This window comes from Lithohypha guttulata (assembly GCF_036872675.1).
Source record: "Lithohypha guttulata strain CCFEE 5908 chromosome Unknown scaffold_4, whole genome shotgun sequence".
Lineage (NCBI taxonomy): Eukaryota > Fungi > Ascomycota > Eurotiomycetes > Chaetothyriales > Trichomeriaceae > Lithohypha > Lithohypha guttulata.
The window spans coordinates 851,433-867,354 of record NW_027042753.1 but is presented as its reverse complement, the minus strand read 5'-3'; the positions used below and the strand labels follow the sequence as shown (position 1 = coordinate 867,354).

The 15,922-nt window shown below is 49.3% G+C and overlaps 6 protein-coding genes across 6 annotated transcripts; 3 read left to right on the top strand and 3 right to left on the bottom strand.

Moving 5' to 3' along the window:
- Positions 1-319: 319 nt before the first annotated feature.
- LTR64_005464 (uncharacterized protein) lies at positions 320-1,493 on the top strand (the record flags this gene model as incomplete). The annotated part of the gene is made up of 2 exons (XM_064899803.1): positions 320-769; positions 828-1,493. The coding sequence occupies 2 exons, from the start codon at positions 320-322 to the stop codon at positions 1,491-1,493; spliced, it is 1,116 nt and encodes a 371-aa protein (XP_064753115.1).
- A 438-nt stretch (positions 1,494-1,931) lies between these two features.
- LTR64_005463 (uncharacterized protein) lies at positions 1,932-2,798 on the bottom strand (the record flags this gene model as incomplete). The annotated part of the gene is made up of 1 exon (XM_064899802.1): positions 1,932-2,798. One exon carries the CDS (start codon positions 2,796-2,798, stop codon positions 1,932-1,934), a length of 867 nt encoding a protein of 288 aa, XP_064753114.1.
- Positions 2,799-5,281: 2,483 nt separating this feature from the next.
- Positions 5,282-6,204, bottom strand: fcf2 (dTDP-fucopyranose mutase; the record flags this gene model as incomplete). Its single annotated transcript, XM_064899801.1, has 2 exons — positions 5,282-5,656; positions 5,869-6,204. The coding sequence occupies 2 exons, from the start codon at positions 6,202-6,204 to the stop codon at positions 5,282-5,284; spliced, it is 711 nt and encodes a 236-aa protein (XP_064753113.1).
- Positions 6,205-7,674: 1,470 nt separating this feature from the next.
- On the top strand, positions 7,675-8,935 carry HAP5 (Transcriptional activator hap5; the record flags this gene model as incomplete). Its single annotated transcript, XM_064899800.1, has 4 exons — positions 7,675-7,762; positions 7,867-8,027; positions 8,087-8,143; positions 8,192-8,935. 4 exons carry the CDS (start codon positions 7,675-7,677, stop codon positions 8,933-8,935), a joined length of 1,050 nt encoding a protein of 349 aa, XP_064753112.1.
- A 981-nt stretch (positions 8,936-9,916) lies between these two features.
- SEC15 (Rab GTPase-binding exocyst subunit S15) lies at positions 9,917-12,373 on the bottom strand (the record flags this gene model as incomplete). The annotated part of the gene is made up of 1 exon (XM_064899799.1): positions 9,917-12,373. The coding sequence occupies one exon, from the start codon at positions 12,371-12,373 to the stop codon at positions 9,917-9,919; it is 2,457 nt and encodes an 818-aa protein (XP_064753111.1).
- Positions 12,374-14,147: 1,774 nt separating this feature from the next.
- LTR64_005459 (uncharacterized protein) lies at positions 14,148-15,844 on the top strand (the record flags this gene model as incomplete). Its single annotated transcript, XM_064899798.1, has 6 exons — positions 14,148-14,305; positions 14,355-14,553; positions 14,638-14,805; positions 14,854-15,279; positions 15,327-15,596; positions 15,644-15,844. 6 exons carry the CDS (start codon positions 14,148-14,150, stop codon positions 15,842-15,844), a joined length of 1,422 nt encoding a protein of 473 aa, XP_064753110.1.
- Between the last annotated feature and the right edge of the window lie 78 nt (positions 15,845-15,922).

The window sequence follows — 15,922 nt, the reverse complement described above, 5'->3', positions numbered from 1 at the left end:
AAAAATCAGAATGCGCCACGATTGGCCGTTGCCATTTCCCTCCCCTGATCTTCCTCTCCACTATCCAGGAACACCAATGACCGAATTTCAAGTTATGCCTGCAAGCAATCTCCCGTGCTTCGATATATCACTTTCTGACCATGCCTTCTCGTCGCTCGTTCTCTTTCTTTCCCTAGCACGCCTCAGTCAAGCTCACAGTCACTCTTTTCGAGACAATCACCAACTCGTTGCTTCGGCACGTATTCACTCTTTTAACAACCCACAACGAAACTTACGAATCTTCCGATTTACCTAATTCGTCGATACCCCAATATCCAAAATGAAGGCAACAGTCGCAGCATTCGTCGCCCTTGCAGGCCTTGCAGCCGCCGATGGTTGGGAGCAATGGTCCAGCTCAACCTCATCCTCGAGCACCACCTCCAGCAGCACCTCTAGCCGTACTGTCTCAAGCACTAGCACCAAGACTACAAGCTCTACCTCGAGCTCCAGCACCACTACCTCGAGCAAGCCTTACGATCCATCCAGCACCTGGGGTAACTGGGTTTCCTGCTCAACTCCAGCTGTTTCCACCTCGACCAGCTGCACAACATACCACATCGAGACTCAGGGATACCCAATCACTTCGTCCTGCACCGCTTTGCTAGTCACACCAACTCCAGTCTGCTCAACCACCAGCTCCTCCTCGAGCTCGTCTTCCACCACCTCCTCAAAGACTACCACTACCTCCAAGCCAAATACCGCCACCTCAAGCTACAACTGGAACGACTGGGTAAGTCTACAAGAAACCATGCGCGCTTTTGACGGAGTTAATGCTAACTGATTCGTAGACCACCGAGCCTGCTGGTCCTGATGGCTGGACTACCACCGTCGTGACTGCCATCACAACCTACGTGCCAAGTGCAACCACCATCGTCCACGCCGGAAAGACCTACACGATCACCGCCAGCACAACTTTGACTGTCACTGACTGCCCATGCACAGTTTCCGTCCCAGTCTGGACCAAGACCTCAACTTCATGCGACAGCTCGGCTACTGCCTCTACCACCACTCCAAACGGCAACAAGAGCTCTACTTCAAGCGCATCCCAGACCACTGGTACTCCAAAGGTCACCACCTCTTGCTCAACCCCAGCCGCCGTCACTAGCTGCTCAACATACCACCTCGAGACCTCAGGTTACCCCGTAACCTCCACCTGCTCCGTCTCTACCCCGTCGGCAGTTTGCAGCACTGTCACTGTTCCAGATAACAACGGTGCCAGTAGCTGGACCATCTGGTCAGACAGCACCACTCTTGTCTCCAGCAGCAAGACCCCAGCTGCTTCATCATCCACAACCTATGCTACTGGTGCCATCACTGGATCCGCTTCGTGGACCGGACGGCAATCACCAGATGCCACCTCCAAGGGCCCAATTGCCAGCTACACTGGTGCTGCTTCCCACAACGCCGTCGCTGGCTTGGCCGGTGTTGCTGGTCTTGCTGCTTTCTTCCTGTAAACGCTTGGAAAGCCTTGCGTTGTTGGGTGCTTAGCATTCTAGACTGTCATGCCTTGATTCGATTTCAGGCAGATATCACAGATGTGTTAGCTTGATGTTTCCTTTATGATCGCAACGAAGCATAGCATATGATCTGTGCCTCGAATCTCTGGTTGAAATTGTATGTACGTTCGTGTACCACCAGGTCTTCGATAGCTATTGACAATACTATGTTTGTTCTGAAAAACTGTTCGAAATTGCTTCATTTGTTATGTTATCATCAGTCCGATCAGTCTGAAGTCACATCTCTGTGCACTGTCGCAAACTGTCAAAGTCACTTGCTAGTGGCAGATCTACCATTCTTTCTGACGACACAAATCTTTCTCACTGCTCATTCTGTTCAAGTGGCGTCGTTGCTTCGTTGACAAACCCAGCTCAAATCCAACATATCCCTTCCTCTCACTTCCGACACACTCCCACCACATACCGAAACACGTTCCACCCCATAAACTCCTTCGTATTCCTCACATCACAACTCTCAAACACCCCCGACTCCTTGACCGCCTTATCCACCCTCCCATTCAAATGACAATTCCCCATAGCAATTGGCCAAATCCACCCCAACAGCCACGCCCACACCCGTGTCAAAAGATCACTATCATTCGCAACATGCTCGAAGAACAAAAACTCCCCACCGGGCTTCAGTAACGCATGGATCGTACTCACTATCTCAGGCATTTGGTGTTGTGGTGCACTACACATGGATTTGATGCAAATGATTGTGTCGAAGATGCCTTCTGCTGCACCAGCACCTGCCGAAGAAGAACTCGAGGGATACATCCCCACCCTATGCAATGCGGGAATCAAACTCCCTGGCTCAGCACCCGCCTCAAGAACAACATACTTGCCTTGTCCTGGATTCAACCCAACCCCTCTCGCGTTCCCCAACAACCTCTCATGCAACGCCGCATTCGGCTCCGCGCCCACAACCCTCTCCACCCGTCCCTCCCGTACCGCATTCACAAGATGCCTCATCTGATCACCATTCCCCGGACCCAATTCTAGCACCGTGCCCTGTGCGCGGTTGAATAGTCCTGCGATGTACGGTGTCTGTTCAGGCGAGAGAGCCATTTGGGGGCCGAGGAATTTCCATAGGGCGCCGAACCAGAGGGATTGGAATTTGTGGGGGTTGGTGAGGAGAAGGGTAGGGTGGGAGAGGATGGTGATGGGGAGGTAGAGGAGGGAGTAGAGGAGGAGTTGGAGGGGAGAGGTGAGGTCGAGGAGGCGGGCGGAGAGGGTGTTGCTTGTAGGCATGGTGGGAGACATGGTGCTGGATGGTGGATGTATGTGTGTATGTGAAGGTCTCTGAGTTGTCAGGTGGTCGTAGAGGATTGGGTAATGCGTATGACGCTGCTGTTTGTTATCTGGTGTTATGAGATAGCGATCGTGTTATTCAGCTTGAGCATTTGTTGCTTGTCCAGCTGTGCTGACAGGAACGAAACGATATTTCGAGGTCAAGCCTCAATACCTCGGATGGTTTCCTACCAATACGAGTTGGAGAGACATTCGCGTTTTTAGGTTTCGTATCTCGCTTGCTAAAACCTTCCCACTCAAAATAGACAGTCGTGGCAGTATAATACTCGGGTAATGAACGTAGCATCTGACCACGATACAAGATTCTCCGTGTTGAGCAAACGCACTTTGATAGTTAGCGCACCAAAAGTTCGAGCTATTTGCGACGGAGCGTGCTTCGAAGATCTGGCAGAAAACAAGCTATGGAGAACGTGCTTAGCGACAGGCACGGAAGATGAGTGTTCGCGTTGGGTAAAGAAGTAATTGATTGTTTTATTACCACTATCTTGCATTCAAGTATGCTTGTAGAGAGTGACGATGCTGCATCTGCTTATGCTGCTCAACTTCTGCTCCGGTCAGCTTCCTATAGTACCTCCGATCCCATAACTCAATCGCTCACAGATGACCACCTTTCGAATTGCTTCCACCAGCATCAGGTTCGTGTTGTTGGCTTATCTATTTCTGATCACGAGAGTTCCGTCAGTAAGATGTTCGTAATTCGGCCAGACCAATAGTATGCTCAAGGCAACCCAAATAACAGCACTATCAAAATGGCAAATAGGCTATCACGTCGACACGTGCGAATGAGCTCCCTGAGAGGTAACTTACACCACATGCTTTGCATTGACAGTTCTGTCCACATGTGCATGTCTGAGCTCCGCTGCAGTTGCACTTCTCACCTCCTGAACCGCATGAGCAACCCATGATGAGATTCTTGTTGTAGAAGTTTTGAGTATTGGTAGTTTGTGCTAAGCTTGACTAGGTAGGAATGTCTCCCGTGTAGAAAAGGGTAGAATCGAGATAGAATGTGAACTGGTCAGGTGTAGCTATAAGTACTCCTAGATACGTACGAACGTCATGATGCGACTGATATCACAGGTATATCCTTGGGATCCGAGCAGAGTCGAATACAAGTAATTCTTGTCATTCTGCTAATGTGTTAACCAATGGCTGCGTTGCAGATGCATACTTCAGTCACCCGGCAGGTCCAGTCTGAAGCTCACGATGCACATGACCAGTTATACGGGAGAACGTGAGGGGTTGACGAGTTCAAGGGAATCCTCCTCAGTGACATTTCGACGGACCTGATTCTACTGTGTACTTGCACCAATGTGGAATACCGACATTAGCACTGTCGAGCATGCGCACTCAGCCAATACTGCCACCTCCCAACGACATAGAGAGGAAGGATGTCCTAGAACTCATTGAGTCCGCCGAGCTCTGGTGCTGCCTGAGTGCCTCAGAAACAATGCTGACAGCAGTAATCAGTCAAGTCTTGTCTTCTGCCTCAAGCATAGGTTGGGGCAGACGGTTGGTCAGAATTTGGCTGCAGTGCAGTACCCTGGCCTTTCTGGCATCAGATGATTTGCACCTGAAGATATGTAGCAAACACTGGCTTGGCAGACTCGACTTCGGGAAAGTGCAGATGCGTCAGGTATATATCAAACTTGGCAGGTATTAAGAGTGTGGGTAGGCACGATGCAACGACAGTCAAAGACATTTGACCAGAACTTAGATGCTATAGATTGGATTCTCGAATTGTATATCTATACAAAAGCTCTTTCTTGGCAGGTTTAAGGTCCTCTGCCGTAGTATATCCGTAGCCATCACGAAGCGATTAGAGCCGAGAAGACGTCTGGAGGTGTGTATAGTTTTCCTACATCAGGTAGGCGATGATCCTGATGTGTTCTTGGTAAGTTTGTGACCTGAGAACACAATCAATTCGTTCGAGGGTGACAAGTCGTGCAGTCAGGCCAGGTTTTGCATAACGCGGCAGCTCGCTAGCCCTCCTCGACCTGGTGACAGCATCACTAGAGAGTCTGTGCTATTCTGCTTGAATTTTCAAAGACGCTGCTCGTCGACAGCGCATTCGTCAATGTCACGCCACACTGCTCCATGGCATGCGATGATCGTCAACCGCCTCCGTTTCGAGCTTCGTAATTGAGCAATATCTGGAGTCAGTCGAGCGATGAGACCATCGGCATACGAGAAGGTCGTTACCGCATGTACCGCTGCTGAAATTTAGGCTTGTGAGCCAGACAAGGTAATGCTTTGACACAAGTCCTCCTGCGCTATACTTCTGTTTTCTGAAGCGATAGACGCTCATATTTGAGTGGTATGTGTAGACATAGCTCATCACGCTAATATTGTGCCTAGACTCTTTCGTAAGGCCCTCCTTTGTGGTTGCCTTGCGTAGAAGATTACTGAGAGTTGTTCAAGTTCTGCGGTGACCATCCTTAGCCCTTGGGCTTTCGTTTTGCCATCAATTTCTTGTAATGAGCTTTCTTACCACTAGTCTTCGCAGCCTGAATTTCGTTGTACTTCCTCTTAAAGCGACCAGTGTTCTGCTCAGTGCGCATCTCCTCCTCGACAAAGGTCTTCGATCGGTCTTTGTTGTTGATGCGACCAGAGTACCACTCTGTTGGACCCTCCACAACTGTGCCGACCTGAGAGAAAGTTGGGATCTTGCCCTCCCGAGTGTTCTTCTTGTAATGTCTGTGAGGATCGAGGACACTGCGCATTTCGATAAGCTGCAGATCGCGCTTGAGAGATGTAGTGAGTTCGGTCTTCGGCAAATTGAACCAATCTGCGCCTGCGTCGGTTTGATCGTTCTATTTCAATCTCGTTAGCAACCCACTCGACCCGTAATCGTGCTGAAGATGAAGGAACATGTTTGAAGAGTCAGAGTAACTATGATTTTGTGTAACTTTCATGGAAGCACGGCAACCTCAAAATGAGGCGCTGATGTGCATCAAGAAAAAGTTTGGGATTAGATTTCCTCATATTGATATGTGCTGGGAACAACAACGACTGAAACACGTACCATTTTCTTACGATTTTCCGTCTCATTGACCACACTTCTAAGACCATCTGCCATTTTGCGCTGTGCCACTGGAACCATTAGATCGGCATTTGTCTTGACCACGCCATTGTGATTCTTGAGGTAGGACGCTTTCTCGAGGTTGTGCTCAAGCTTTGGCAAGTGAACACGCTTTACAGGTCCGGCTGTGGTAGGAACAGTGTCAAGAGCCTCGAGACCGGCCTTCTGTCGTAGTCGGGTCTCAGCTTCCTGTAGCAATTCCTCGATACGCTCATCAGACAATATTTCTGGAGCAGATGTTACTACTGTTTCGTGAGGTAGCTCGACAGATAACGCCATTACGGCTCGTGCAAGTGGTCAGGATTATCGAGGATACATCAGAACATGCGACACAGCAATAGTCCTGGAATCAGCCAGTAACTCGTACTCTGAGGCAACGCGACAAAGTCAATAAAAAAAATGGATCGAGTGCAATTGCGCCCAGGTCGCAAATTGGAGGCCGTATAAACTACAGCCGACAGTTGAGCCGCATGGCGCAAACACTCAGAAAAGCTTTCGAAATATCCAGGTCAACCTGGACAGAAGAGGATGCCATTGCCACCAAAAGTTGATTGTCACGCGCTGGAGATGTCCAGCCCACCACAGTGTCGGATATATTGCAAGAGGGTGGCTTAAAGACGGTCAACACGTATTAGTGCCCAATGTGAGGCATTGACAACGATGTCTACGTAGGTTCATGGAAAGTTGAAGGGCAGTGCAAGCTCTTACTTCTGCTACCTTGAATATTGACGCAGTATCAGCAATGTAAGTAGGGTGTAGAAAGTCAGAAGCATGGGATCAAGATGGGATAGCAGTGCCATGGCGGACAACGGAGGATGGAAGACGTTACCCTGAGTTGACTGAGCTTGGAGCGGTGAGTACTTCATAATTGAATTGTTGCTACTAGGCTGTTTTGTTTCTGTGACCTCTTCTATTTACGCCTTGTACTTTTGTGGAAGAAATCGCCTAGCCTGCAGATGTCAGTCACCATATTTCAGCATGGTTACACAGAGGCTGCGTAGGAAAGTCATCGTCGACGAGGATCAGCCTGGTGTACCTGAAATACAGATCAAACTCAGGCTTCGTTCCCTTCAGGCTTTCTGAGCACTACACGCGCCTATCAGCTTCGAATGAGGCTTTGCCAACGTATCTCATAGGGCGAACCTGGTTCAGGATTTGTTGGCAAATTAAATTTCTCAGCAAGCTGGTCAGTGAGTGGTCACTGGTCCTGAAATTGAGCTAGATGATGCTGCAGGTTATTGGACCGTCAGCTCCATTATGGTCGTCGCGATGATTGGTGCTTTAAACCGCGAGGAGCTTCATGTAAACAATAGCATCATCCTAGACTGTGAACTGAGTGTGCTCTCAAGCAAGATGTCGAATTTCAAGATGAAGTCCCTTGAAGCTGGCGGACTTTTAGCAGTGTTCTTCGTCTCTTTTCGCCCTGCTCTGGAGAAGGAAAGAGACCCCGCCGTGACGCCTATCCGCTAACCACTTTCCATCAGCTATCGGTGGCTCTCAAGTCAGCGTTCACCTCTAGCCGCACCCAGGTTCACCGTCCTTTGCTCTCAGGCTCATATGCACCGTGATCACTTGTCCTTTTGTTGCGCCAGTATAAACAGATTTCTTATCTTGGCTATCAGCCAACGTGGGACGACAGGATATAACGAACACGACCTGTAGCGTGTCGAGCGCATCTTTCGGTATTCGAGCGCACCACTCTGCATGCGCGACTAGTCAAGAGTCCCACAATACGAACGAGTAGTGAAGATGGAACAGCAACAGCCAGGCTCGAATCCACAGAACCCCAGAAGCCAACAGCAGCCATTGTATGACATCTCACAAGGTGGACATTATGGTAAGTCACAATCTCTATTGTTCTGCGATCATCCGAAGATCCAGTCTCGGACCATAATACTCTCGTGAAACAAACATACTGACTTAGTCCTATATAGGCGCCAGTGCTGCGGTACGTTAGATCCCACGATCTGTTTGGTGCAAGCCATGCAATCGAAACTATGACCCTGGATCCTCCTCAAATCTGCGACCTTACTATTGACCCTAAACTACAAGACGGACCGAGATCAGAAGAGGAAGACTCGAATAACGTGGAAGACCGCACTGTACCATCCTTGGACTCAGCCAGAATTGTGCAGACAGAAACTGACTGGTGTTCATATAGCTATCAGCCCAAGGATATGTACCTCACACAGAGCTGTACTCTGGACTCTGGCAGAACGTAAGCGCAACCCGTCAGCTGCAACTGTATTGACTAACCGTGAGCTAGATCAACCAGGGCTTGACAGGCACTTCTCGTGAGATCCTCGCGACCTATTGGCAGCAAACCATCAACCATCTCGAGACCGAAAATCATGATTTCAAAATCCACCAGTTGCCACTTGCGCGTATCAAGAAGGTCATGAAGGCCGATCCCGAGGTGAAGATGATTTCCGCCGAAGCCCCAATCCTGTTTGCGAAGGGATGCGACATCTTCATCACCGAGCTTACCATGAGAGCCTGGATCCATGCAGAAGACAACAAAAGGAGGACACTACAACGCAGCGATATTGCCGCTGCTTTAGCCAAGAGTGACATGTTTGATTTTCTGATCGACATTGTGCCACGTGAAGACGCCGGCACTCACAGCTCCAAGAGGCCAACCACTTCTGGTGGTCAGCAACCAGCTCAGCAAGTGTCTCAGCAGCAACCTCCTCCACAACAAATGCCAGACTATGGAAGTATGCAGCATGGCGGCATGCCTCCACCAGACAGTCAATATCGTCCAACCTCAATCTATGGTGCTCAGCTGGGTGGTGATGGTCATCCCGATCCCAACCAAGGATATCCTCCACCAGGTGCACCAATGTTTGCGGACCAGGGTATGTACAATCCATATGCAGCTCAAAGCCAATTCGGAGGTGGTCAGTCAATGTATCCATCCATGCAACAACAAAGACCACAGTCTCAGGGCTATTCTGGTAGGCCAAGAACTGCAGGTGGCGACGATCCTCAAGAGTATGGTCCTGGCTAGCAGCCTCGCTACGAGATGAAGCCCAAGCCAAAGAGAGGGAGAAAGCGGAAGCAACCTGGCCAAGTACCGCCGGTACCTCCGGAGCAGACGAACCTGGACTACTATGCGCCAACTGAAATAGAAGGAGGCGGATACTGACTCTTTAAAATTACTTGGAGCAGACCCAGCCACCCCTTTTGTATTTAGTTAGCAAGCCGTAACAGGCAGGTATAAATGAGCAGATAGGAACTTTATGAGGCACGACCAGCACACCGCGAAGAAGAGGAGAAAGCGAGCATGAAGGCATGTTAACGAATAGTTGGAAGGTAGAATCGTACGGATAAGACCAAGAACACAGGCGTAGCACTAATTGTTACCCTCGATCTTTACTTTGGTCTTGAACATATAAGCAGATCGAAAGGTTAGAGAGTTATACAACGTAGCCCACAATCAAAGTTCCTGCGATGAACGATTTTCGCTGAAGGTGTTTTTCGATCTATAAGCAATATTTAGACGAGCATTTGTGCAACTCATGGGGAAGCTGCACAACTACGGCAATATACACTTGCGATCTATTCATTCTCGGGACGCAACCTTGACGAGGATTTAGGCAGTATCAGTCACAGTACATAGTGTGGCTATTGGAAATAGAGGATAAAAATCATTACCTGGTATGCGTCCTGGTCGTAAGTTGGTTTGTGCGGAAGTCTTGGTTTTGAGATGTTGCGATTTTATTCGTTCACGAGGTTGGCGTTCGATTACCCTGCACCGTGACTGAAACTCAATGGCGTGCTACAAGGTTGTTCGCAGAGCCAGGCAATTAGACCCGTACGAGAACAGTATGAGTAGTATGTTCAAGTTCGTAAGCGCGATAACCACAATCATCCTCAGTGCCGAAAGTCAGAACGAGAAGAGAACATTGATCACATAGCGACCGCGCATTTTGGTCAAAGAGGAAGACCTGACGATCCTGTCCGGTCTTTTACGACACCTACTGTCATTCTACCGATTATGCATCCATCGTTCTCTCAGACCAGCCGCCATACCAGCAGCTCTACCCATGCTCGCTTGGCCCATGGCACCAGCACCACCACTAGTTCTACTGCCAGCATCTTGACCACCGCTCTTTCTACTCTGAAACCCTACAGGAGCAGGTGTATCCTTGACAACTTTCTCGAGCAGTACAGGACCCTTCAGCGGATCTACACCACGATACTTCTTGTTCCGCAGGCTGATGTCATAGAACTCCTCCGGACTATCTGTCTCCATGAGCGCAACGGTCTGTCGTAGTTCGTCTAGGGATTCGAGTAGGATAGGTGCAGTAGGAAGGGTTTCGACGTATTTGACGAGTTCGTTGACGTCTATGCGGAGTTGAGCAACTGCGGAGGTTGTGATTCGGGAGACAGATTCGCTGAGGGGAAGGGCGAGGACGGAGGAAGCGGTATGGCTGATAGCGTTGAAGAGCATGAGATTTTTGAGCTCGTTGGGCAGATTAAGGAGGACGGACGACATGATGTTGCCAAGGTACTGAGTAAGGGCGGTGATGTATTCGCTCACTTCGACCGGAGGGTTGTGTGTGAGCCAGTCGTAGTCGGATGTTTCGACGAGGTCACTGACTTTACTGTTTACGAGCTCGAAGATGCGGTTCTCGGCGGTCTTTTTCTGGGCCATGAATGCTGATGTGGCGCCCAGGTGGACTGCGCCGTGGCCGAGCGAGGATATAGGACGAGAAGACGTGGCTGTGCTAGTGGTGATTGGAAGTGGTGTTGAGTTCGAGCGGCGCGCTTGCATGAGGAGACCTTCGAGTTCGTGGCACGCAATCTCAAAGTGGTCGAGGTTGATAAGGATCTGGACAACTTGACCGAGGTACTGTGAGCTGAGGCGGGCGATGAGGCTGCTGCAAACCTTGCTCGTGAGTAGGTCATCTAGACTAGCGAGGAGTTTGGTGTCTATGATGGATGGATTAGGGAAGCTATCGTCGGCGAAGAAGTAGAATTGATTGAGGAAATTGCGGATGTTGATACAGCAGAGCGGGTACATCTGACTGAAGGGGAAGGCAGTTGGGAAACGAATGGCTGATACAGGTTGATCAGGTGTGTACCAGGACACATTGACGACTTTTTCGTACTCCTCGCTGTTTTGAATTGGCATAGGCATGTAGTCGTCTGTACTGACTATTTCGAGGAAGTCTTCGCTGAAGCGCTGGTTCAGAAGGTCTGTGTATTTATCGAAGAGGGTAAGAAGGAGTTGTGACATCAGAATTGTGTTGTAGCCGTGACCTGATAAAGTCTGAATATAAACTACTACTAGCTCTTTGATTTTGAGCAGATGCTCAGCATTATCGACTTGAGGCAATGCTTTTGTAATCTGAGAGATAGCGGTATGGTTCAAACTATCCCAGAGCTCCTCGACCTCGGCAGTCGTACGGAGATCTGGCACCTTCTTCGTAGTAGCACGTTCTAATATCGCGAATCCCGCGATGTCCTCGAGAAGGGTATGTAGATCTGCAAGCTCGTCGTCTGTAAGTGTCAAAGGGTTGTTGTTGACGAGTAAATCCTTTTGTGTCCGTCGATTACTGGCGTATTCAGTACGAAACTTGTCCATCTGATTCAGAGTCTGGTGAATATGAAGAGCCTCAAGCAGAGGACTAAAATCCACTTCCAGTTCCTCTGTGTGGAGGATGTCGAACTCCTCGTGTTCATCTGCCACAAGCTCGATCGCAGAGTTGAGCTTAAAATTGGCAAGATAGTCATTATGTTCTGTTCTCTCTCGTAGTCGATCCTTGCGAAGATTTGTGTGATAGAAAGATAGTTCACCCAAGTATTGCGACATCTCTCGCACACGAAACAGCCATGTATTGAGATCTGTCATTACTGTTTCCGCGATCTTTTTTTGAGTCGCAGGTACAGACCGCTGGATGATTTCGCTAATCGTGTATTGTGTTACGGCCTGAAGATGCACACTCTGTAACTCATCAAGAGCTCGTAATGCAGCATAGTACTTGCGCTGATTCAGCAGGTCTTCAACCTGATTGGCAAGTCTTAGTACCTCGAGACAATCATCCAAGGCATGCTTGGCCTCATCAATGTTCTGCCGCACTCCACGCGACTCGACCAGTGCCTTTTTCTGGTCAACAAGTTTTTCAGTACTTGCCTGAATTTCTTGGTTGAGCTGAAGAATTTCGTTGGTCAGATGGACTGTGCCTTCTCGAATGCGAAGCAACTGATTTACAGAATCCACAAATCCTTGATGGGTTGAATTGCACTGCCTTTCAATCTCAGTTTCCTTTTCAGCAGCGAAGCTCTGCAGTTCTTGTAAGACATGAGCGGTTTTGTTGCCCTGACTGAACTCGCGCAAAGACGGAATGAGTTGGTCAACGTAGTCATCGTCCGAAGGAGAGATTACAATCTGCTTGAGTACCGACGAGGGATCATTGCGGAACCGTGTGATAGAGGGCATCTTGCAGCTGCAAATTGTAGCAGTACAGGTGCGCCAGTTCGCAATCGTTACTGACAAGCTCTCCACCAATTGAGTCGTGGAAAAGATATCACGAATTGATTGCTGTTGCTGGTCGAATCGTGATGCGGTAGTTAATTGGTTGCGCCAGGACCGGCCTACCTGCTGCTTACACGGCCATACACGACTCGCTAAAGCAACGCCGCTTGATGCAGAACTATAGACTGCATTTGCCCGAGAAACCTGAAATTTGATGGTCGTAGGTTATGGGTCACAATTTGCTCATATCAAAGATGAGTTAAGGATGAACAAGGGCGGAACTCAATTCCAAGCTGATGCCCCCTGCTAGCGTGCTATCGGCGACATGACTTCTCCACTACTCAACTTCATTTCCTCCCTCTCTTCGCTGCCCTTTCCTCTACCCTATCAGTTCACATACACCAAGCTCGACGCTTGTTCTGCGACAGCCAGGCTCTATCTGCTAGAGCTATGAGGCACCTGTCGAAGCTCTGGAGAAACAGTAGTGGCCTAACTATTGCCTCACGATATGACACTCATTTACCTTGACGTAGGTAAGTTCAAGCCAGCCATGATCATGAGAAGTCGTCTCTTCGTGATTCAGTCCTCGTTCAGAGAAGTCTTCGGCACTCGGTACGACTTGACGCTGCATACACGACCCGCCTGGTTCCCAAGGTCGAGTCTTCAATATACTGGTCCACCCTACAGGAGATTTGCCTGAGGCACGAGGCACTTCTGGAGACATAATAAGATGCCGGTCAGCACATGCACGAAATCTCTCTGCTCACCCGTACTCTACTTCCTACGGTCGTCGGCACGCACATCAAATATGGCATCGAGCCTCGAATGCTGCTTGCAGTACCATGATGAATAGCTGGTTTGCTGACGATATTCTTACATCTAGTGTAAGAAACATCTTTCTAATGGGTGCATATTGCTGTTGTACCAGCTTGAACACATCCGGACATGATTTGAAGCTCTCTCTTGACTTCACACAAGCTGTAACCACATTAGCCTCTTCCACCTTCACTCAGCTCAGGGCTGTCTCAGGTTAACGTAAGAATGAGGACCAATGACTCCAATCTGTTGAGTTTGTCGAACATGTCTTAGACAAGGTGGCTGGTAGGAAGCAAGTCCCTCCAATGACGGACCATGGAACATCTTTTTCACCGGTCCATTGTCGAGCATTGACGGGGCAGATGCCGAGTTGGGGAGGAAATGAGTTGCTAGCGTCGTTCTTGCCACATCTCGTCACCTAGAGAGGCTGGTTGTCGTCCCAGCAGGAACGTGGTTGCCAGGGTTATAAAGGTGACTCGCTCCTTCCTGTTTTGCAACGACCTTTTCCATTTTCCAACACTTGATCTTCTCACTGGGTTTCTGCACTGGTTGCACGAAGCTTCTTCAATTCTTTCAACTTTCACCTCCTCTATCAGCTTCTTGCTGCCCCATCTTTACACTGTCAAATCAGCTGCATCACAATAAGCTACCTCTTGTAAACATCTTGCAGGGATTTCGAATCATTGTCCCATCTAAGGTATGTACCGAATCATTTCCCCAGCACACCTTCTGCAGAGCAAGCAAAGTGCCTTTTCTTCCTCTTTTTTCGTCCAATTCCGTTCAAGGAAGCGGTTCGCAGAATTGGTCGAGGATCGAAATTGGTACCTGCGGAGCACAATCTCCAGCCTTAAACAGATCTGAAAACTCTCCTTACCAAATTTCGATCGCTGACTTGAGCACTTTTAGACCATCTTTCGACACAATGGAAGCGTACAACCTTTCATCAAGTCCTCCATCTGGAGGCACGAATACTCACCATGGTACACCATCTACTATTGCCACTATCATGTCTCCTGAGGCTGGAGCGTCTTCGGTTCACCGAGATGCAGACGTCAACAAGCTCGATCTTGCACTCAACCGGTAAGTCAGCGCTGTCACATTCGTGCCAGAAGAAACTAACACAACGCAGACGAGAAGCCTCTGGCAGCCTGACTATTAGCAAGCGCAGACATGTTGAATTGGCTCCGGTCAACACCTCCATTCCAAGAGCCCCTCTTCGAGTTTTGTCTGGTGCAGCGGCTCACTTCACACCGACACCAACCACCATGACACCTGGTCAGCCTCTGGTTGGCGCTGCTGCAACACACAACGTTCCGGGAGATCCTTGTGTAAGAGACCTTTTGGACGGCTCATCCTCTGACACATCTTCTACTCCTTCTCCCACAGAAGGAGTCAGTCTAACCAGATCACAGCACCCCGGTGTCATCGGTTGCGGCCCTCCACCACCACCTATGCAGCTTGACTATCGCAACGTCGGCAAATTCACAACTGAACTTGTTGGATCGACTCGAGCTTTCGTCGTAAAAGGCATAGCTATACAAGACCAAGCTGGCTATGAGCTTGTTTCTGAAACATATGAGGTACGGAACAAGCACCAACTCTTCTGATCATAAACTGACTCGCTGCAGAACTTCAAATCCCTCGTCGACACTTACGGCATCTACGTGCAGAACGGACTTTTTGCTGTCGAGTTCTATGACCACGCTGAGGCCAAGGAGGCAATGCACTTGACGCAAGCCATCTGGAATGGATTCTTCAGCACAGGTCAAGCCAAATGTTCATGGGTTTTGCCAAAAGAGCTCGCTGCGATCAAGGGATTGCCAATCGACGAGATTTCCAACCATGTCGCCGAGTTCACTATCGACATCGTCAAGTGTGGTCCAGTCGCCACCACCAACGTCGACGCTAGAACCATTTTCGACATGTGTGCAGAGCTCGGTCTCGTCAAGGCCTTCCGAGTTCTCCCCGCCTCAAGACTGTCTTCCATGCGATACCAAGTCGAATGGTCCGATGCACGAATCAAAGCTCTCAAACTATCAGGCAAAGGGATCTCAGTAAGTCCTCCCATCCTTAGTCTCTTCTATGTAACTGACCTCAGCAGGGCTTTCGAGTTGCTATCAGTGCCTTCAAGCCTGACCTTACTCCTCAACAAGCAAGTGGCATTGGTCTCTCCAGCACATTGGCATCCAGCAACGCTCGAGTCGAAGCAAACTATGGCCGTGCCACATCTCGTCGACCATTACCACCCTCTCACAGTGACGGACGCGGCCCACGATTTGGTCCACGAATGCAGACGGGCGCTAGAGGTGGCCAACAGCACAATGTTGTTGACCTCGATCGGATCCGATATGGTCTTGACGTCCGAACTACCGTGAGTACTCATTGCCGACGCCCTTACGAACGCTGACATCCTCTCAGATAATGATTCGAAACATCCCAAACCGTGTTGATCAAGCAGCTATGAAGATGATGCTTGACATGACGTCCTTCGGACGATACGATTTCATGTATCTCCGAATCGACTTCAACAATAAATGCAACGTGGGCTACGCCTTCGTTAACTTCGCACATCCTGTCGACATCATCACCTTTGCAGTTGCTCGAGTTGGCAAGAGATAGAATCTCTTCCATTCCGATAAAGTCTGCGCTATCTCCTATGCCAGTGAGTACATGGTCATAGCTTCACTGTTTCTGCTA